Consider the following 23,079-nt stretch of genomic DNA (forward strand, 5'->3'; position numbering starts at 1 on the left):
CTGTAGTTCGGGGCCTAATTGATTCTGGTAATTAATTTGTTCTACCTGCTAGATCAGATGGAAATCCTGCCCGTGCGCCCAAGGATTAGCACTTGGCTTTCTAACACCTCCTCTAATTATCTAATAGCATGGGTTGTGAGGACTCAGTCTCTATTAAAACACTTTTACTATTAGCAGTAGTGATTGGAATTGTGATGATGACTAGATTTCAACAAATTAGAGCTTAAAAATGGGGAGATGGAAGAGAAGTGGCTTCTTTTAATTTCCCTGAGTTTAACATCAATAATTAGAGCAATTTTCGGAGATGTGAGCTGAAATTACCCCTGCTGTGCTGTAGATGATCACCTTAATTTTAGCAAATTGACTCCAGGGAAATAAATGTGACAGATTAGAAAAAGACAAACAGAAAAAAACACAAAAGATTGGGAGGGAGGAAAAATGAAAAGAAAGGCTGCAAAAGGGAATGGGAAACAAAAACACAGCACAGTTGTTTTGGGGGGCTAGGGTTGGGAGGGGTAGTACAGCAGAAATAACAGCTGTGTGAGAGGAATGAGGAGGAAGTAATGGAAATTTGAGAGAAGGTGGAGACTGGCATTAAGAGGTAGCTATGAGCATATTTACACAGACCAAATCGCTTGGCTAATACAGATATAACTTTCCTCACACCACCTTCTAACTGAGGTAAGGAATGTTATGATCATCATCATTTTATTTATTTACCTCAACAGTCCAGTCATCCCTCAGCCATCAACTTAAGTTGGGCCTAGCAGATACGGGCTGTCTCCTCACTTTTCCTCTTCCCCTCCTGCTATCATTTCTCTAAAGTTTTAAAATCCCAATACTGAAATAAGTGCCTTATCCCTATTGCTTTGGGGCCCTTTAAATGCCTTTTGCTCTCTAAAGAGGAGTTTCCCCGGTGGTAGAGACTTGTTCTCTTTGGCTTTCTTTGAAAACGGCAGGGAGTCAGGCAGCTTCTGCAGTGGCGGGGCAGAACTGAGGGGGAGAAACCTGGTAGGAGCAAGAACCCGCTCCGCTCCGCTCCGCTCTCCTCAGGCCTGGCCGGTCGTGTTCAGCACCGCGGACAGCTCCCCGCCCCGCCCCGCCCCGCGCCCACCGCACCCTCCCCTCCGCCTCTGGCAGCCTTGCCATTGGCTCTCCCAGCTCCCCTCTCCAAGCTGCCAATTCTACACGTAGACCCAACCTACCCAGGAGCTTGTCTTCTCGCCTCTCCAGCGCCGGGGTAGCCCAGGCAGAGGAGAGAGCATCGGGGATCCGAGCCTCGAGAGTGGCTGGCTCTCGACCAGGCGTGCCGAGACGCTGCCTACTTCCTACACTTGGTCCCGGGCCCTCGCCCTGTGGCAGGCGCTCGGTTCAAGATGAATCTCAACTTCACCTCCCCTCTACACCCGGCGTCTTCTCAGAGGCCCACGTCCTTTTTCATCGAGGACATCCTGCTGCACAAGCCCAAGCCGCTAAGGGAGGTGGCCCCCGACCATTTCGCCAGCTCTCTGGCCTCTCGGGTGCCTCTGCTAGATTACAGCTACCCTCTCATGCCCACACCTACCCTCCTGGCTCCTCACCCCCATCACCCTCTACATAAGGCAGACCACCACCACCCTTATTTCCTCACCACCTCGGGTAAGTAACAGGGGTCTGAAGGTTCGGGGAGCGAGAGAGCAGGTCTTCCAGCACAGACCCTGTCATGGAGCCGAGGAAAGGCTAGAGCTGGCTAGGCCCGGCTTTCCGCCTTCTTCCCTAAGTGGAAGGTTGGGGATATGGCTGAGAACACAGGGAACTCCCATGAGGCCAATCCATGGTAGTAACTCGTGGTCACTCCACACTTTTCATAACTGAGGAAACGTTCCTAAACAAGAGGTGACGGTTGGTTTTGGCGATAATTTTGATGGGCAGTGTTCAGTTTCTTTTCTCTTGGTCATACTGGCCACTTTGGTCTATCTCTCAGTCCCCATCTCTGCCTCTCCCACTCCGAGGGAGACCCCTGACTATCTCACCCCATGGAAGGGAACTCAACTTTCCAGCGCAGAAGCTGCAAACACCCCAGTGGGGCCAGCTCTCTCAGGCGCTGAGCATTTGCCAATACAGCAGAGGCTTAGAAGTGAAGGAGGGTTTGGAATATTCTGAGCACTGAAGGTTTGGGCTGGCCTGAATAAGGGCGAAAAGGTAAGAAAAAGAAGAGGGAGAGACTCGACTGCTTTTTAATCCTCCTCACTCCCAACATCTAGCATTTAACTCAAAATCTTGGGCTGGGCTGCCCTCTTCTGCCCCAGTTGCTGGTGTCTCTGGAGCCTGGATCCAAAGTATTTTGATTTCCTAGGCATGGCAAGGAGCCGGGAGCCGCAAAGTCTGGGTGGGACAGGGAGATATGGGGAAATACCCAGGTTTTTTTTCTGCCCCTCTCTGAAAGGCCACATTCATGCTGTCTTTTCCGGCATCTTCATTCAGGCCAGAATAGAATCATTCGTTGAGCCCAGAAGCACAGCACAGCCGGGAAAACAACACTGGTACGGGCGGGGGCTGGAAAGACACGAGACAGTTGTGAAATGTGGGCCCTGGAATCCACGACAAAAGCTGAAGCGGTAAAACCCAGACTTTGGGGCACTGGGTTGGAAGGGCAGCTATAAAGCCGGCGTCTCAGTCCGCCTGCCAACGTTGGCTTGACCTCCGGCCAGAAACAGTCTCTTTTGGGCTGCACCCGTGTACCCCGCAAATAGTAGTGGCCAAGGTCCGAGATACCGGAACTTATTGTTTTCTGGTTTTGGTCCCCCGGGTCAGCCGGTACTGATGTTTGGGGCGGTTTGCCTGCTAGGTGCGTCTCATACCGTAACGCCTGCGAGGGTCAGGAAAGACCCGAGAAGTCTCCCACGACCTGGCGGGCGGGGGAGGAGGGGAGCGCTTCAATCCTTCTGCTCAGAATCGGATGGAAAGAATGAGAAAAAGAATAAGGACCAGATTAGAGAGCTAGGGGTCCCAGCGCGACCCCGAAACTGGTAAGGAAACGTTCGAGGCGGGAATTGCCCCTCCGTTCTCGCTCATGAGCCTCTCTGGGTAAGAGAGCGTTGCTCTGTTCCCCTTGGCTGCAGGCGGGAGAATGGAGGCGGCTGGGGAAAGAGAAAGGAGTTTTTTAGGTGCGGTGGGGAGGCAGATCACATCCACGTTTCTACCAGCCCCAGAGCATCACTGGTTGTCATCCGGGGTCTGAAAGGACGGGGGAGATAGTGGGGAGAAGGAAGCTACTGGACCATTTCGACGTTTGCAAGAAAACTTCGGGAGGCGCGCAGCCGAGGACTCTGTGGAAGTTTCTCCAAGAAGACATTTTTTAAGATCTTCAGATCTATTTTATAATCTCCTTCTCCTTTGTACTGTTTATTGTTTATATTTCTAGATGGCCTTCCTGGTAGAGATCTCCAAGCGCTATTGCGATTTCCCCCCGTCTCTGCGATTCCTAGGAGAAGCGCTTTGGGGCGAGGCGCGGACTGGTGGAGGCAGAGGCGGAGAGGACAGGGGACTAGAGTGGGGAGTGGAGCCGAGGTCGCTCGCTGGAGATCCGGCTCTGCCCACTCGGCGGCTCTTCTCTCCGCAGGCGTGCCGGTCCCGGCGCTGTTCCCGCACCCCCAGCACACCGAGCTGCCGGGGAAGCACTGCCGCCGCCGCAAAGCTCGCACGGTTTTCTCGGACTCGCAGCTCTCCGGCCTGGAGAAGAGATTCGAGATCCAACGCTACCTGTCCACGCCGGAGCGGGTGGAGCTGGCCACGGCCCTCAGCCTGTCGGAGACGCAGGTGGGCCGGGGGAGAGGGAGCCCCATCTCTGCTCGCTCCTCTCCCCTCCACTCCTAATACCCCTGCACCCGCTGCGGAGTTCTTGAGCGGAAGGACCCTGCTCCCCTTTATTCTACGCTTTCCCAAAGATCCATAGTCAAAGTACAGACACCTCCAATCTTGTGTCAGAGTTAGCAAAGCAAAATCTCTCAAGCGGGTTCTGGACGTGGAGGGAAAACTCCTCTAGTGACTGATCATCGCTCCCTGATTGAGAGCTGCCATGTCTGTGTCTCCTCCATCTCTTTCCCATCATGAGAGTAACCCGGGTCAGACGTAAGTTGGTAAGAGGCCAGAGGGCTCTTGGCCTGAGAGAAGCCCACCCGAGATTTTTTTCTTCTTAATTTAATCTCTTTCACAGCTGCAAGTCATCTAGCCATCTCCTCCACAACACTCACACATACTAATTGAAGCCTCCTTTCCATTGCGCTGTCCCGAGTGAGAGGACTGTTTTCATCTTCTTCAGATGCTATTCTCTTGCAGCCTCAAAACGCCTTGCTTCACTCCCCCCCTCTCTCATTATTCTCTGTACCTGGAAACTCAACTTGCTGTGTGTTCATAGCCCTCCTAGGCCCCAGTGATTTTCCCTCTGATAAGAACCAGCAAGTCTGAGTCTCCTCTTCCAGTCCAGGAGTCTTGCTGGACCAGGTGTGTAGATGTCACCGTCAGAGGAACTCATTCACGCAGCACTTAGTAATCTAATTAATATCAGTGTTAGTATTTACTAACCACATCATTTTGATCCTCACCGTTGTTTCGGGACAGTTACTTATGAGAGCCTTAGGATGTTTGGTTGTCATTCAAGCTAAGACGATAACCTGTGAGCAGCTCAGGTGTGCTGTAACCTAAGGGTGAGGCTGTCACAGCTCCTGGATAATTTGTCGGTGGGTTGTCATCTATTAGTCTATTTTCTTCTGCAGCAACCACTCAGATCTTAGAGCAGTAACTATGGATCTGAAGGAATGACGTGATTTTTTTTTTTCTTCCCGAAATCAGGTGAAAACGTGGTTTCAGAACCGGCGGATGAAGCATAAAAAACAGCTGAGGAAAAGTCAAGACGAGCCCAAAGCGCCTGATGGGCCAGAGAGCCCGGAGGGCAGCCCCCGCGGCCTAGAGGCCGCACCCACCGAGGCTCGGCTGGGCCTGCCCTCTGGCCCCTTCGTGCTGACCGAGCCGGAGGACGAAGTGGACATTGGGGACGAGGGGGAGCTGGGCTCAGGGCCGCACGCGCTCTGAGACGCGGGGCTGGGGAGGCGGGGAGGAGGCCGCGGGGCGGGCCTGGGAGAGCAGCTCCGGGAAGACAAACACAACACACCTGTCAACCCTCCAACCCATGCGGGGCCCGCGCGGCCCGGCCTCCACGCTCCTCCCCCAACCGCCCGCCCGCCCGCCCGCTGCGTCCCTGCCCGGGTGCGTGCGCGCCTGGTTCGCTTGTTCCCCGCGCCTTCAGCGGCGCAAGCTGGAGTTTGGGCTCTCGGCTCCATAATTCGGTGGTGCGCCTCTTCCCCGCCAAGGTCGACCGCAGACCCCTCGGCCCTCACCCTTCAGCCACCTGCCCCCGCTCCGTTTTCCAGGCTCCGCGGCCTCTCCACCGGATCCTTAGGCAGACCGACTGGCTGCAGGTAAGGGACCGGGTGTCTGGGCCCTCGGCTCTGCGGGGATCCGGGCCGAGCCCCAACCTAACCCTAACACGTCCACGCCGGGACAGACTAGCGCGCTGCTCGCCACTAACCTCCCACTCGGCCCCCCGACCCCCATCCGTAACTAACACTAAGGCGACTCCCTCCTTCTCAGGGAGGCGCTTCCGTCCTCGCCTGACGCCGTTCCGCTCAAAAGCTCGCGGTTCTGAACCCAGGAACCCTTTTTGAGCTTGTGGCCCCCCAGGCACCCGCGCTCTTTACCCTTGTTCCCCACCCCACCCCGGTCCCCTGCGGAGCGGTGCACGCGCGCGGCGAGAAACTTGCGCAGAGAAAACGCCATCGAGCAATTTCTGCTTCTCGACCTCGTTGGGCGTCTGTCCCGCAACACTTCCACGTCCCACCGGCTACTGACATTTTCAAAGTGTTTTCGAGTGTTCCTCGGGTTGTGTGTGGAAATGCTCATTTTCATTGCATTTTAGGGAACGCGGAGTTTTAGCACGATGAAGCCGAAAGGGGAATACGCAACCCCTTCCGGGAGGGCACCTGTTTGGGGACCGACGCGGTGGGGCAGGAGTCTGGCCCTGCGCGTTGTCCCTCTCCCTTTCCCCTGGGAGGTCCCCTATTCTTTCCCGGGTTTGCGCTCTCTGTAGACAATAAAGGGCTCGCCGGGCAAAACCGGGAACGAACATGAGTTTCCGGGAATTGTTTGTTACCGCGACCTCCTACAGGCCTGCCCTCTCCCTCCGCCCTGGGCAGTTTCCTGTCCTTGGAAGGAATGAACAGGGCTAAAAAACCTTTCCTTAACTGGTTCCCGTCTCCCCCACCCGGTTTTTCTGTTTTTAATCATTTAATAGTTTTGAGTTCCACCTGCGTGGAAAAGGACTCTGCTTACAGTATTTTTTTTTTTTTGACTCTGAAATGCTGAAGGGACAGAGGTCTCTTGATACTAGGAATTTGAAATTATGCTAACGGATTGTGTGACACTACATACCCAGTACACTTATCAAATACAGCAGCCGTGCCAGAGGCGACCTCAGCTTCCGATCTTCTTTTTGCTCTGGTTGTGTATTTAGGTAAAAGCCCAGAAGACTGGAAAAGTGTGTGCGGCTAGGTAGAGTCCGGACTGTTGGGTTTTAATGGTTAATAATAATTATATAAACTACAGCGGTGTGAGCTTGGGTTACATTTACCAACACTTTTTGGTTCCGTATTTCTCTAATTAGAGGATGAATCCTCAAGATCTTTCTGGATCTGAGTTCTATGATTCTGTGATGTAGCAGCACGCATTTTTCCCCCCAGTAGGCTTGTTGGCGAAACATTACCTTAAGCAAAGATACGTGTCAGAGTGAGACCTTTATCCAATCTGCATCATTAAGGAGGCAAAGCTATTGCTTTAAAAACACAAGCATTGTACACTGTTTGGATTTTCCAAAGTGCTCTTTATCCATCAGCAATCTTGTGAGTCATGGCAAAGATTATTTTTCCCTTCGTAGATAAGGAAATTGAGGCTTGGCAAGACTGAAGGATTTACCCATGAAATCAGGACTAGCTAACAGCCAAAGTAGAGCAGAAAATATCTCTCTGACTCCTTGTTCACTACTTTGCCCAAAACACTCCCCCCACCCCGTAAGAATGCATTGGTTGGCATTTTGCTTTTAACACTTTGTAAAGACATATTTCTCATTTATTTAGATCATGTAGATGTGCTATAAAAGCCATTCTAGGTTCAGATTTCTCCTCTCTCTCCCTGTTCAGATGACAGTACTGATTTTTGGCAAATGCTTTACAAAAGACTTGGTTATAGAAAGAAAGTGATTTGTGAATCAGAATGATCCTGGTAACCTAGAAGGGAAAGTAGATACAGAAGGGAAAATTTCAACTTCTAATCCCAGAAAAGGCATTTTGGGGAGGATCTTTAAAGTGAGTAGAAATACTGTGTTTGGGGGGAAATTTAAAAAAAAATTGAATTTGATGGTTAGCACAAACCCAAAGGCACCAGGCACTTCTTTCTTCTCTTGTCTCACAAGAAGATGGCAGGGCTTATTCTGGGTCTAAGAGGAGCAGATTAGTACATTTAAGGACATTTTGTCTTGAAGAGACAGGTAAGTAGGAAACACTGTTAGCATAAGCACAGTTCTGCCTGATTGGAGGCAGAATGAATCCTGGCTCAGGGAATGGCTTTATCTTTCATTCAGGAGCATCAAACATGGGAAGATGCTCATTCTGCCGCATCCTGGTCTCCCTCTGTGAGTATTCCTGGGTAGATCAGTTGGGAAGGGAAGAGCTCAGACCCGTGGCACCAGCCACACTGACTGTGGCACTGTTTTCTCATCAGGCAGTATTCCCTGAAATTGGTGGCAAGCAATTCAACAGCAAAGTTCTCCTAGTTTTTTTCTTTTTCTTTTCTTTTTTTATACACAGCGAGTTAGGGATGATAGTAGAGGATAGACACAATTTAGTCTCAATTTAATGTAACATGATAGCACTTTTTGTTTTTGGCCTTCAATACTGATCAAAGCCTCCATATACTGAAAGGGTATTTTGTCTGAATTACCCAGGCTTTTGCTTCAACTCGGTTTCACTTGGTGGTGAAGATCTGACAACTACAGTCATTATGCTATATTAAAGAAAGACATACATAGGTCTGATTCTGAAGGGGCAAAAACATCTTAAAATAGCCAAGTGGGTATGTACATCCTACATGTAATCCCAAATGTAGTAAATAATTTGGTCTGTATTTGTTCTCAATGCTGCTTCTGATGGACTTCATTTCATAGCTTCTCAGAGAGAGGGAGTCTTGCTAACATTTCTAGTCACATGACATAAGGACACAAGAAATCAACAACACACCATTCAGCCCAGTATTAGCCGATAGTGGCACTAAGAAGTGATTAATTGGAATCCATGACACCACTTCAAGTAGATAGAGGACTGCCTCTTGTCAATGGGTTGATAACTAGAGATGAAGAGGTGTGAAGGCGCAGAGCCAGCAGAATCTTTCTGGTGCTAAGAGAATCATGCAATAAACTTATTTAGTTGAAGCAGTGACTCCATGGTCTTCTTGAATTGGGCCCAGTGTGTGTGCAAAAATAATAATTGAAATATTTTATGTTATATTCTTGGTGTTACATTCTAAAGAGGATATTGACAAGCTAAAATTCATCCAGGAATGAAAACAGAAACCTAGATGGTAAAAGGTATGGGAAACAACAACAAACAGGAGTGTGCGCTTTTTAGCTTGGAGAAGCAAAGCTTTAGGGAAGGTTAGGAGAGGAGATTGGCTGTGGTAGTTGAATTTCAATGCTTGCAGAGCTATTCAGTATCGGGAGGGTATATCTAGTGTGCCCCGCTAGAGGGCAGAACCAGAACCAATGGGTGGTTCCAGGGAAGCAGATACTGGAAGAACATTTAAATACCTTGTATAGGCTAGGTACCATTTTGTCCATCAGTAGAACAGGCTAAGTCCATAAAACACTAAGTACCTTTTACTAGGAAAGTTTTATCAGAAGCTGGAAGGCAAAACATTAAAGATGCTCTATAATGGATTTCTCCATCAGTGGGAGATAAGGGTTCTTTCTCATCCTTAAGATCTTAGTATTGTAGAAGTTATAACTTATTAGAATCATTTGTCATCTCACTAAGAATAAGATTTTACTTCATACACTCTAATTTAAATAAAGAGAGCTATCACAATTAGAAGAGTTAACAGAAACAAGAAAAAGAAGGGAAAGCAATTCCTTTATTCATTTAAGAAGTCCCTAAATCTCATTCTAGAAAGTAAGTGAAACCAAAGTGATAGTCCACTGAATTAAGGACAAAGATATAGTCAGGAAGGAATTATCAGTGTTAGAAGAGACATTTGACAAAATCTAAGCCCTTCATTTTATAAATGAAGATGTTTAGATCCAGATGTAATGAGTGTCTGACCAATGTCAAATAAACAGTGGTAGAATTAAGACCAGAAGCCAATTTTAATGATCATACCATACCACTAACTCATATTGTGATAAAAGCAGCAGTGGGGTTATGGTCATTGTGTTATGTGGAGGAGAGGATTTTGCATAGCAATTTTGGGTGTAAAATTTTAAGAAAAAGTTTGGAAGTTATCTAGTAAAGTCTTAGATTGATTTATGGAAAATTAAGAGCAGTCTGAAACTTTATTAAATTGGCATTCTGAGGAGGTACTGTGTCCCTTCGCCTTGTTTTCATTCAAGCTAAGGTTTTGTCACCACTTGCTGGGATGTTTTAGAAGAGGCTCATGTATCCAGCAGGATGAGCTAGATGATGTCTAAGCTCTTTCAAATCTCCACTCTTTCTTATTCTAAAACTTTTGGCCTAATCTCCTTTAATTACAGACAAAGCAACTGACAGTCAGAGACTGACTTGCCCAGCATCATTCAGACTATTAACCTGGTGAGTCACTACATTAATACATGCAGAGGTCAGAGGTAATTCCAATTAGCATTTAGGAGAAAGGTGAAGATTTGAAGTGACTCTCATTTCATTTTTTCTTCAGTCAGATTCTCTGTTTTCTTTTCTGATTTGAACCCCACCCCCACCAAGATGCATTTCTCCTTCCATCTCAGAATTCCTCACGTATACACCAGATAACCTTCCCTCCGTGATTTCATTTATAAAATTCTATGAGCTTTCTCTTATTACTTTTTATAGTATTGCGCAGCCACATCGGATTTGGCATCATGACCTCTGGCTACATGGCTTAGGGACTTCAATTCTAATCTTACTTTTGCTAATGATTACGTTACTTCTCTTACTTGGCATCTGAAAAATGAGAAAAGGACCCTATAAATAGGGTAGAGCATTACTATGATATATATATAATCCTTAGCTAAGCCGGGTAATCAACTGTGATTACTTTTCTTTTTCTGCAAGACTTTTCTTCCTCTTGGAGTTAAGACATTTTATTATTCTTAATTTTTAATGTACTTGTCTCCAATTTTACTCCAAACTCTTCACCAATTGTCCCCACCCCCTCCCCAATGTTCACGTTTCTTAACATTTTATTTTCCTGAACAAATCTCTCCTAGAGACCCCTGGTCTGCTCCACTGTGGATTCTGTGTCAATCCGTCCTTTGTCCCCATCATCCCGGGAGTTCCTTTTATTTTACTCTTGTTTCCTCTATCTTCCTCTTTCTTGGTTTACCCTCTCATTTTGGTGGAGCACATATTCCTATAGTTTCCTGATTGGTGTGTGGAAGGTCAATGTTTTGGGCTCATTCTTGTGTAAAAATATCATTATTCTACTTTCATGCTTTATTAGTATTTTGGCCAACTATGGAATTCCAAGTTAGAAATCATTTTTGAATAATTTTGAGGGCACCATTCAAGCGATTTTTAGCTTCTAATTGTTGCTATGAAGTCTAATGCCATTTTGATTATTTTTTAATTAAATATGGTTGATTTACAGTGTTGTGTTAGTTTCAGGTATACAGCAAAACTTTTTTTTTTTTTTTTGATTCTTGATTCTTTATGTATATTGTTGGTCTATTCATTTGTTTCCTTTTTGGAAGCTTGTAGAGTTCTTTCGGTAGCCAGTGAAGTGAAGTTTTACAGTTTTGTGCTTGGGCTGCAGGTCTGTTTCACATACTGTTCCGGATACTCAGTAGGCCCTTTCAATCTGAAAACTCATTTTTCAGTTATGGGGAAATTTCTTAAATTATTTGATGATTTCTATTCCTCTTTTTCTATGTTTGTTCTTTATGGAACTCTTGTTATTTGAATTTTTTCAACCTCTTGGATTTATCCTCTAAATTTTTTCCTTTCTGTCCTATTTTCTATATTTTTGCCTTTTTGCTCTGCTTTCTGGAAAAAATTCTCAATATTACTCTATAACCCTTGAATTTTTAATTTCTGCTGTCATGTTTCTTTCTTTCTTTTTTTTCCCCCAGGACCTTGTGCATGCTAAGCATGTGCTCTACCACTGAGCTGTTGCTCTCCCCTCTTCTATCATATTTTTAATTCCCAAGATCTCTTTTAATTTCTGTATCCTCCTCCTTCTCCTTTGTAATGATATCCCATATATCTTCAGATGTTTGGAGATCCTTGGTTTTCTGCTCATATTTAAGCATGAGAAACAAAAAGCTAGTAGGAAACTCTGAATACCCAGTGGGACCTGCTGTCTGTGAGCTTTCCTGTAGAACTGAGTTCTTCAGCTGGAGAATCTGAAGTCAGAATTTATAGCTCGTAGGGTGAAGGCCCAGTATTCTGGAAGCCAAGTGGCAGAGGAAGACCAGAGGCTTTGTGTTTAGAAGCCATGTGCTCACCACTGGCTCTGTTCTCGGTACTGTGCCTCCTAACAGCCAGTGGTCCCTCACCCCCGGGATGCTGTCCTACCTTCTACAGAGGGTAGAGCAACCTTTAACCTTTTACTGGGGAGATGGAGGGGTAGTCATCCTTCACTGAGCCCCCCTCACCCTCTTTTCCTCACCTCCAGAGGTCACTGACACCATCAGTTACTGAGGGTTTTGGGTATTCTGTAGGGTAAATCAGATTCTTGGATTTCCCCTTTTGCTAGGTTAGGATTTAGTATTTTTGGAGTCTGTCAATTATTATTATTTTACAACTTATTCCTCTGCTTTCCAGTTTTTAAAATTTTGTTACTATTGTCCCTTCTCCCATTATCCCTGTTCCTAGATATTTATGCCTTTAAAAAATCCATTACTGTGATTTTAGCGGGGGCTTGCCAAAGAGGTGAAATAGTTGTGCGTAAGTGCGTGTGTGTGTTCAGTCTACCCTGTTTATCCAGAAGTCTCATAATTTATTCTGGCTTTTACAGTGAGTGATGGAGGTGGTGCTCTTTTACCTTGATGTTTCTTTTATGTAACTGAATTTGTCAAGTTCAGGAGAATTGCATTATCGTTAGAACAGGTTAAAAGGCTGACTTCATTGCCAAAGCACAGACCAGCCCTTCCTTCTCCAGTTCGGTGATGCAGTACCCATGGCTTGGGATCTACCTATTTGAGAGCATTGGAAGTTAGTGTTAGTCCTTAAGAATCTTTGTCTGTGAAAGGTCCTGAATAGTTTTATAGGATATTTTTGGAAATTTCAAGGTGAGGGAATTTATATTTTTTCATTCTCCTTGGTCTCAAATTAATTAAAAGCCTAGATCCCTAATTCTCTGGATAGAGAAACAAAAAAGATAAACAGAGAAAGCAAGACAGAGCCACAGACACACATGCACACACACACGCTTCTAAAGAAAGTGACACAAACAGGACAGGGAGAATTGGGAGGTGATCAATTAAGACATTAAGTGTTTTGTGACACATGGACGCATCTGCATTTTGCCCCGATAACAAGGCCATCAGCTCATTTTCTGAGGGGCTGCTGCCTTCTTCAGCTCGGTCCTCAGATCAAAGCCAAACTGTCTGCTTGCATTTTCCAATCAGAATGGGGATGCTAATTTATACTCCTTAATGTGTGATGGTAAGAGACTCCTTCAATTAACTGAATTCTATAGCGGGCAAAAGAAAAGGTGTACAAAGAGGTGCAGGCTGGAAGAGCTGAAATTCTCATTAAATCAAAAGGTCCAGTATTCATTACCTCGTGCATCTGAGGCCAAACACTAGATACGAGGATCATCAAAGGAGGTTTAATGGGTTAAATTGAGAATATAATCTAATTAAAACATTAGGCACAGCAAATAGTTCTTTGATATTCATCTAAAGGTTTCATTAAAAATAGATGCTTGAGGTTTGTATGATAGATGATCAATTTTAAGTAGAGACGGCACACTCAGCACTGCCTCAAAGGGTCACATTGTGTGGCAGCCGGGGAAATGGGAAAAAAAGCCAGGTGACGGGTTGGAGATAGGAGGTAAGACCAACCAGGCTTCATGACAGCGATTTTGATCGTTGGATGGCAAAAAAAGAAAGCGTAAGGGTTAATTTGGTTGACAAATTTGCCACAGAGGGGAGAGTCCATTTGGGGTCCAAATTATCTAGTGTGGAGATCTGCGGTGCCTTTATTCACTGGACATTCATTCTGTTTTCTGCTTCCTTCTCCTGTACAGACACCTTCCCAGAAAATAACTGATTATACTTTTTGGATTTTACATTTCTGAAGGTTATTTCTCCCACTGTCAGATTTGCCCCCGAAAGATAACTACTCTTTAAGCATTGCAAAAGCCTGGGACTCTAGTGGCAAGAGTTTGTCAGGTCTGGTCTCTATGAACTGTCGACTCAGTGAAAAATATGTGAAATCTTATCAGATGTTTCCAGGGCTTCATTAAATTTATTTGCCTGAAATGCTCGTATCATTGTAATCCTCTCAACCTGTTAGAGCTATTTAATAGCTGGAGACTAAATTATTCAGCTTATTGAAAATTAATTACTTACTTTGCTCAGGTTTGTAAGGGGAAGATGAAAAGGCAGTGGAGAGGCAGCAAGGGAGATAAACCTTGCCCACCAAATTCTTTTTCCTTCTCTTCATTTTACCCAAAGAACCCCTATATTGAACGGTAGAGAGAGAGCTGAAGTCTGTGCACTTGGCACCTTGCTGCGTCTTGCGCTGTGATGTCTTTATAACCTCTTGTGAAAGCCCCAACTTTTCAGTTAGTCCGCTGAACCCAAATGAAGTAACCAAGACGGAACAATGGGAATCTTTAAGATGGGGAAGTCAAATGAACAAACGAATGACTGACTGACTGAATGAATACATGACAAACCTGCCATCCAGAACCTTTTGCTTTCCATTGAACAGATGTTTGCTTAGGAAATGGAGACGTTTTGTATTTTCTCAGTATCTTTGTGAGGAAGATGTGTGGTTTTGCTTAATGAAGTGGGAGGGGGAGTAGAGACACTGTACCCAGTGGGTTGAGGGGACAGTTCTAAATATTGGATTTTTAGCTACACTGAGATCCTACTTTAGTATATTTTCAAAAAGTGGAATAAATATCTAAATAAAAATTGTATTAGAATACATATTTCTCCTTATTTTCCTTTATAGCATACACATTTTGTCTGTCAATGTAGACTATTTCTTATAATCAGGGACATAGAGGGAGTGAGATGCTGTGGATAAACAAAACCCACAATAATGAAAAAATTTCACTTCGTGCTACTGTTGTAAATCCTTTCTCACCAGGAAAACAACTAAAGCAGCAAATGGAGCATTCGTGTATCTTTTTGTCTTTCTGTTTTTACCTAGTAGGAATAGAAGTTACGAAAACGCACTGAGCGTTAGGGCGGAAGAGCCCTTTAGTCGTCTGGTAGAATGCTTGAGAATTGGATGAAATGTGTACTACTCAAGACTTATTCTTACTCTAATAGGGAAAAAGATAATCCTTTAAGAAAAAAAGCATGTTTAGGAAAGCAACCTTGATTGTTCCTTAAGAAGTTTACACTTTCAAGTGCAACTTCTAATATGATGGAAATACATGTATTAAAGCACATCTCGGCAGAAAATTAGTTAAACTTGTCCTGATATCTGCAGGCTGTCACCCAAATTCAATTCATTTTATGCTATTTTTTTCAATCAGTAATTAAAAAAGAATCCCCCCTGAGTTTATCCAGCCTGCCATTGTAGACCATTTGGTGTCAACTCAAAGTTCTCAATTAGCTGCAGTGTTGTTATAATTACTGGATGTGTTTTCAAACAACTCCCAGCTAATAAGTGTTGGGAATGAAGAGTCATTTTCTCGCTGTAGCCTGGACCATGCATGCTCATGCTTGCTGCGATGTTTTGACAATGATTCATTAACCAATAATAAGGCCCCAATTGGAACCATTAGGCCTTTTCTAGCCTTACCTTTTATTTTCTTCCTCAATACTGTCTTTTCCTAAGTTGGTGTCTAGATAACTCCCAAGAGACTCCTCACTCTACAAACCAAAATCATGAAGGCAGCTGTCATTAAATTCAGCTCCTTGTGAAAAAGCTCCCTCTAGGAGGACGCTGTTGTTGGAAACTCAAGATAGAGAAAAACATCACAAAAGGAGCCCATAATAAGAAAGGATGCATGATTTAAAGGTCCTTTATTTGTAGCAGCTCACAGAGAGTTGGCAGGTTAGGCACCATGTCTTTCAATGGCTTGTGTAACATCTGGTCAAGTACAGGCCCTCCATCATTGTATCATGTAAGTTGACAGTTCTTTGCCTTCTAATAGGCAGACTGTTTTTATTTCCAAAATATCCGCAATAGAAATACTATAAAAATTGATCACTGATCCACTTGGGTCTATAAAAGATCAGCATCGTTATTATTAGTACAACTTAAAGGAGAAGTAAAAAAACTGTCATTCACTGTTTTTGCAGCATCTCTACCCTGTCTTACTATCATTGTACCTTAGTGACCTTCTGCTGGATCTTACCATTGTGGGATGACTTGGGGCCAGATGAAGACTGATTTTGATCTATTCTTTGATTTCAATCCCAAACTTTCAGCAAATATGTTCTTTTCCTTTAGTCAAAGTCATTTTAGATGCTACTTGTCACTTTCAATATTTGTGTGCAAAGAATTTTGATGCTCTAGGGTCTTATATACCAGATGGTAAAGTTTTGCCTTGGGTGTTCAGGTTCCTGTGAGGAACTGTGATGTTGTTTGACATCAACTAAATCACTGAACCTGCTTCAGCTGAGTGTGGGTTCTTAATAGTATGCGTGAAAGTGCCTGAAAGATTTAACAGTGCTTAAGCTGAAAGAGAAAATGGTTAGGGAGAGGTTTTTAAATGTTCTGGGGAAAAAAAATTGAAATAGTGTCTCTTTTATTGGTCAACATTTGAGTTACATCTTTGCTACAACTCTATCAATGTAGCAATGAAGTTTCCAGGTTGTACATATTAAAAATAAAAGGTAGGTAAGTAATGTATATTTCTAAAAATGAAACTTAATGATGAAAGTTCATGTCCAAAATTGAAATATATTACTGCATCCTCCTTGCCCACACAGAAAAGAACTAGCTCTTCCCACAAGCAAATTATCAAACAGTGCTGTCCTTGGTGTTGAAAGATTGGAGTTTAGACCTGACTGCTCTCATTGTAGGACAGAAGGACTTCAGAGTCTCTTATCCTTTCTTGATCTCCATTTCCTCTTCTGAAAAATTGGCATTGAACAAGATAAACCCCTTCCAAGCTCTAAATTTTAAGGTACTTTAATAGAAATGGAATATTTTAAAAAATTACCCTGTCCCTTTAAATATGAAAATATGGAAATGTCTCTATATGCATTATTTTGTCTTCCAGAGTAAGTTTAAATTTAAGGCCATTTAGGGGAAAAAGAAATCATTCTATCTCATGTTTCTAGAAAAGTCTTTAAACATGTACCCTGAAGGGTACTCTTATTTTACAGATACATTATGGGAGCAGCTTGAGCTGTGATTTTCCTGAACTAGCACCTCATACGTGCTGTGATTTTCCAAATACTATTGAAACATGATTCACCAATTCACTGTTTATCTTTGGATTCTTGTTATCTTTCCAGACTTTCAATTCTATTTGCTTCCAATTTTAGGAAAAAATTTGTACAGGTGGCTTTGCTACCACATTGTGGTGTATGTAAAATGTATAGAACAGAAATAAATCTCCAAAGCGAGTCCTTATGCCAACCATGTAGAGAAACAGATTTGCCCTAAATTGTTGTTAAATGTATCCATTTCTGGATACAGCCATCCAAGAATGCAGTGCTCATCTAGTGCAAGCAAGTAAGTGAAAATTAAATCCTCCAGTGATTATTTTAAGACCTGGGAATTTTACAATGCTTATTCAGTTTCAAAAGCTTTTTTAAAAAGTAAAAAATATTTAGTAATACTGACATTCAGTAGTAAACTATGGGATGTTTTCGTCTTAGCTAATGTTTTTGTCTTACCTAATGTGTAAAAGCACATATCTGATATTTTAAGATATTTGTGATGGCAGGATGTTCAGCAAGTTGATATACTTGGAGTAAGTAGCTTTGAGAAAGTGTGTCTCAGAGTTGCCTGAGTTGAGTGTTTCTGGATTTGGAGGATTTCTTTTTTTTTTTCTTTTTTCTTTTTTTTTAGGTTTTCTTACTTTTTATTTATTTATTATTGTATTATTTAATTATTTTTATTTTGGCAGGGAGGAGGTAATTAAGTTTATTTATTTATTGGAGGCACTGGGGATTGAACCCAGGAACTCATGCATGCTAAGCATGGGCTCTACCACTTGAGCTCTACCCTCCCGGCAGGGATTTCTAATTAGTGTCTGATGCTTTGTTAGAAGAAAATCGGTGATTTGTTTTACTTGAATAGGCACATATAGAAGCACTGTCATTTCTTAAGTTTTACATATAAACCTTTTGCTAAACTTAGAGATTTTAGAAATATTTTGGAAATGGTATCTCAAGATTTACTGGTGTTTAGTCCAGCTTGAATTCATTTCAATAGAAACCGAAGTGTTTATACTTTTTTTTCTTATCAGAAAAATGAGAAAGAAACACAAGTAGATAAATTTATTGTTGGGTAACTTCAAGAGTTTCATTATGCTAAGAAAGGGTAGATCTCATTTAAGAAATTAAGAGATCCAATATAAAACCAAAAAAGTTTAAAAAAATCAAAGATGAAAGCAAAAGGTTTTATTCCCTAGTTCTTATTCAGCCCCAATTTTAACTGATTTGAAAATAAATAATTAAGATAGGTTTTCTTCCTGGAAAGTAAAATAAGGCACTGTAATATAATAGGGCCCCATATTTTAAATCCTGTACAAAGCAAACATGGACTGGAGTTAGCTGATGACACTAAGTCATCACTCTCAATGCACAACAGTTGGGGCTGGAGTTTCTCTTCTCTGGGTGGGTTCCCTGGCATCTCTGGTCCCCAGCACACATGTTGTCTATACGATGTGAAGGACTTTGAAAGCGGCCACAGCCTGTTTTTCCCTTTCGTGTCTGTTCCGCAGTATTTCCAGCAGTGAGATTTCAGGTAAAGTGCCGCCTTTTCCAGCATGGGTTGGATTTTTCTTTTCCTTTGATGCTTGATCACTCAGATTTGAGAGTTTGGGTTTGGGGATGGTCTTGGCATATTCCAAAGCCTAAAGCATAAAGATAACATTTGATTTGAAATGTGAAGGGAGCCCTGGATTCTTTAAATAAAATCTCACCTTAGGAAAAGTTTATTGATATTGTAAATGGGGACTATTGCTACAGTAACATACTAAGACGTGGATGGTAATGGAGATCAAATGGAAAATGCAAATAATGCAATATAACACACAGTTCAAACAATTAATTGGCCACATAAAAAAATGCTGTGGGGGCAAAAAGAGTTCAAGAAGGATATATAGTTGTGTTTCTGGATGTTTTTCTTTATAAAACTGAGTTTTATTCAAGTGCTTGGAAATAGATTTCTTATATGTTCAATCTGTTTAGCTTCTGGCAGTCTTATTAAAACCAAACTTCTATTAAGGAGCTCTTAACAGACCTTTCCATCCAAAGAGGATGGCTTGAGACCAAAGACATCTCTGTGGTTGACATGAAATTGAGTCTCCATTATTGTCTCTAGGCTTTAAGAACTCCGGCAAGTATTTAATAGCGGTTGAAAATTATTTTTTCTTTTTCTTTAGTAGATCTATAGAAACCTGTATTCTCAAAAAAGGCAGTGATCTTTTTTTTTTTTCAGTGATGTCAGTTCTGAAAGGCATTACAATAAAAATGAGATCACTAGATACAATTTCTAAATCTGCTTTGGTACCAGTTTTATATTTTGATAAGGGTTTCTTGATAGCTAAAATGGGAATGGGTAGTATATGTGGGTCCTGGAAGGAGAAAAATCTCCAAGACAGAAAAACTCCAGACTTCTCAGTGTGTGTAGGTGACTTCTGTTGGAATTTCTAATTATAGACTTGTTGCCTTGAATCTCTTCATGAAAAAATAATGGGTTGGAGAAAAAAGAAAAAGTGGCACCATGGAAACTCAATCAAGTGGATTGAGGTCTTCAAGGTCTGAGGAAGAAAGGCAATAGATAGAAAATATGATGGTCTGTGAAATAGAACATGAAGTACAAATTCCTAAAAGCACCAAAGGGTCACTTGTACCTCATGCACAGGGTCCCATGTCCTCACTGGGATGAGGCACAGACTTGCACTCCAAGGCTCGGTGTCTCCATAGAACATATTTCATTCACATTGCGACTTAGAGTTGGATGACCTCTGAGAGGGAGAACATTCTGTATTTTTTGAAATCATTTTTCTCGGGTGGAGGAACCTATATATTACCATCCCCGAGGGAAAATGGAGGGAATGAACCTGAGAGAAGCAATGAAGGACTTTTCTCTGACATAGGTACCCACTGACGGCAAGAAAACACTAACTTCCTAAAACTCATTTAATGGTGGAGAAGGAAATTGATAGTTCATCAGGTTTCTAGTTGCTTCTAAGAAATCACCTAACCATTCGATTTTTGAGTGACAAACCTGAAATACTAGGATGGAAACACGTGGAGGATTAAAGATAACAGTGAACTTCAGGGAAAAAAAGAGGCTAACCTTATAGCATCCTATGTGTGCCTTCCACTTCTACATCAGTATTTGTGAATGTTGAGGGGCTGCAGGAATGGTAGTTAAAACATCCTCTGTGTTCCAAGCAATGTGGGGAATTTATTAAGCCAGGAGGTAACAAAGGTTTCCTTTTAGTTCTAATTGAAAAGATAACTGCCTTGGTGAGAATGTCTTACCTTCTGCCGAGGGATGGCGGATTTATTTTCAGGCTTTGCACTTTGTGGCTTGGAGAGGGTGGACAGCGTCTTCATGTTGTACTCCTTAACCTGTTTTGCATATTCCTTCTGCTGTATTAATTTCTGCATCTGTTCAGAGAAACGAAGTGAGAATGACTCACTGGGTCCTGCTAGACCTCTCTGTTCTCTCTAAAGGGATGCTAGTTTTAGCGAGCTTGGTACGCGGTGTCAACAGCACGGGGGAAATGGGATTACCGCCTGTAAGGTGACTGCAGGGAAATGGTTAAGTTAATGTTTCTCCTAGAAACAGTCTCTCTCGAGGGGGAACATCGCCACAATAGTGCACCCAGTGCTCTCTTAACAGGGGCTAAATCACATTCAGCCTCTTCTTTGTTGCGTTTACCCAATTTATTTTCATTTTGGCTTCCAACTTTGAACTATACTCTTTTTATGCCTTGAGTGCAACTGCAGTTAAAACACATTAAATGAAGATCTCCTTTCACTAGAGGGAAGAGAATAAAGTGGATGCACTTTTCATGGGTTGGGAGACTCTTACCCTAAGTGTCTTCTCTGTAGCCACTCTTCAATACTATCAAGAGAACTCTATTGGGAAAGACCAACAACTGTGTAACACACATCTCTCTTCATGTGCCTGCGTCCCACTTTCCTGTTTGGACTTTCAAAACTCACTGAAAGGTGGATACATAAAACGACATTGGCTGAGTAACTTTGTTTCATGGTGAAAGGGGTGCTTGGGTCTTATTACCAGGGCTATTCAGAGTAGGACCTAGTTCGGGGGGTGGGGTATCTTTATACAATTGCGCCGAGAGACCAGGGGCAAATCCAAGTCTGCATGTACAGCCCACTCACTTTGTCTCTGACGGACACGAGGTCAGGTCCCAGGCCGCCAAGCTTCATGTCTCTGTTCTGATAACCTTTCAGCTTGGAACTCTAAAAATTCAATAAAGAGACAGTTTCTTTTAAAGACTCGTATGTCTCCCCCAAGCTGTCACAGCCACATGAGAAGGGGAAGAAGCAACATGCAGAAAGGCAGCCTGTGTGGACTGCAGGATGGTGGGTGGATTTCCTGACACCTCTTCTGTTTTAATGGTGGTCATCAATCAGAGTTGCTTTGATAATTAGCTGGTGAGCCAACGTGTTTTGACTTTTCTACTTCTGCAATAAAAATCCTGAAATTCTGAAAATTATAAATAAAAATTTTTGAGTGAGTATAGTGCTGTGTTGTTAACATTTTTAATGTAATGGATACATGACCACTTGAAGAAAGAGCACACTGTCTGATGTCATCATATTCAAAAGAAAGTAAACATTTAAAGGTTAAGAGTCTAAGCAAGACCCACTGAGAAACTCATTTATTCCGTGTGATCCTGGAAATTTTGAAGGATACAAATAATCTTACATGATACCTCTTATGACTATTGCATATTTAAAGGGACAGAGTAAGAGAACGAGGCAATTTAATTGTTAAATTATGACCCTTGAGCATAGTAATAGGCAGAGAAAACACTAATGCCCTCCTGACTGTAGGATAGATTAAGATATTCCACAAACTCCTGCTTTTGACATTAGATCTGACTTGCTACTTGCAGCCCATGCCCTTGTGGGGAAACTAGACCCTCTTTTCTTTGAGTTTGTGGGTTCACTTGGTTGTCTTCCTTGGGAAGGGTGGGAAGGGCAATACCAGAGACGGTCTGGGTGACAGTAGTGATCTTAGGGCACATCTGAGTTGGTGCTTAGAATGGAAAGAGGACAACCATACTGTAGAGGCGGTCGTTCTGTGCTCAGTGTGCGTGGCACCACCTGTCTATATGCTAATGACAAGGCACGTTTCTAAATTTTGAGAGTCCCTGTTAATGATTAAGTCCTAAGATATACAACATATCTAATGTGCCCTTTCCTAAAAACTTGGCAGAGATTAGTCCAGAGACTTTAAAAACAGAACATTTCAACAGATAGTTACTGCTTATAATTCTCAAATCTTTACAGTGGGGTTATGTCCACACATGTATCAACTGTTACAAGAATGGGTTCTACTCACAGTGCCTACTGACTGACCCCCCAGAGGTCAGACCAATTAGCTTCCCCGTTGCTGCTTCCCAGGCTCAGAGCCAAGTACTCCTTTCCCCAAACCCCAGCTCTGAGCTCTGGCCCATGAGACATGAGTGAAAAGTTTGCAGGAGTTGATAGATGCATCTTGGAAAGCTTTTATTCAGACTGGCACAGCCCCTCCTCCTTTCCCTTTATCTTGCCTAAAATCTGGATGTGATTCCTGGAGCTGGAGCTGCAGCAGCAATCTTGTAGGCAGGAAAGAGAGAGAACCAGAGAATCACACAATTACTGATTCTGATGATTTGAGCTGTAGAACCACCAGCGCTAGCAACTACCTGCTTTTGGATTCATTGTATGCAAGAATGAACCCTTATTTCTGAAGTTGCTGTAAATAGTAATTCTGTGACTTGTAGGTGAAGGCAATATTTCTATGGTCCTACAAAAGTTTTATAGTACATCCTAGTGCTTCAGGGTGTCATTTAGGCAACACTTCTGCACTGTAAGGATTACAAGTTCTGTACATAGAATTTGCCTGGTTAGAATGTTCAACATCTAGAGTCTTTCAGGGCATCTAATTCTGAAAGGTCAGAGAAGATCCTTTCTTAAAGAAGCCTTTGGACTAAAATAATTAAAACATTAATAACATTAAACTATATAGAAGAAATATTGTTCACTGAAGGCATTTCGGAATCATAGCTCTCTTCTAAGAGAATAGAGTCATCACCCAGCAAAACCCCGGCAGCTGCTTCCAGCCCTTTAGATTGGTCTGTTCAGACACTGATAACATTGTCCCTGTGCTACAAATTATGTCATTAAGTTTTTTCACTGAGCAGTTTAACGTTACATTGTATTTCCCTGCCATTAAATGTTTTCTGAAAACGTGATTTTTATGT

At 43.0% G+C, this 23,079-nt stretch overlaps 2 protein-coding genes across 3 annotated transcripts in view; one reads left to right on the forward strand and one right to left on the reverse strand.

Annotated features, from left to right (window-relative positions):
* The first annotated feature begins 1,376 nt into the window (after window positions 1-1,376).
* BSX (brain specific homeobox) overlaps window positions 1,377-23,079 on the forward strand; it is a 149,331-nt gene continuing 127,628 nt past the window's right edge. Inside the window, exons 1-3 of the mRNA XM_032472685.1 lie at window positions 1,377-1,638; window positions 3,602-3,798; window positions 4,831-5,456. Of these exons, the coding sequence (XP_032328576.1) occupies window positions 1,377-1,638; window positions 3,602-3,798; window positions 4,831-5,070 (699 nt within the window). The 3' untranslated portion in view covers window positions 5,071-5,456. The remainder of the gene's footprint in view (window positions 1,639-3,601; window positions 3,799-4,830; window positions 5,457-23,079) is intronic.
* The window catches only part of JHY (junctional cadherin complex regulator), a 50,810-nt gene continuing 45,654 nt past the window's right edge, over window positions 17,924-23,079 (reverse strand). Inside the window, exons 6-8 of one of the 2 annotated variants that reach the window (XM_006180278.3) lie at window positions 20,987-21,067; window positions 20,117-20,245; window positions 17,924-18,477 (exon numbers count right to left, since the gene is read on the reverse strand). In XM_006180278.3, the coding sequence (XP_006180340.2) occupies window positions 18,280-18,477; window positions 20,117-20,245; window positions 20,987-21,067 (408 nt within the window). In that variant the 3' untranslated portion in view covers window positions 17,924-18,279. The remainder of the gene's footprint in view (window positions 18,478-20,116; window positions 20,246-20,986; window positions 21,068-23,079) is intronic. The other variant, XM_032472684.1, reaches the window with a different exon arrangement.

Source organism: Camelus ferus, chromosome 33, assembly GCF_009834535.1.
Source record: "Camelus ferus isolate YT-003-E chromosome 33, BCGSAC_Cfer_1.0, whole genome shotgun sequence".
Taxonomy (NCBI): domain Eukaryota; kingdom Metazoa; phylum Chordata; class Mammalia; order Artiodactyla; family Camelidae; genus Camelus; species Camelus ferus.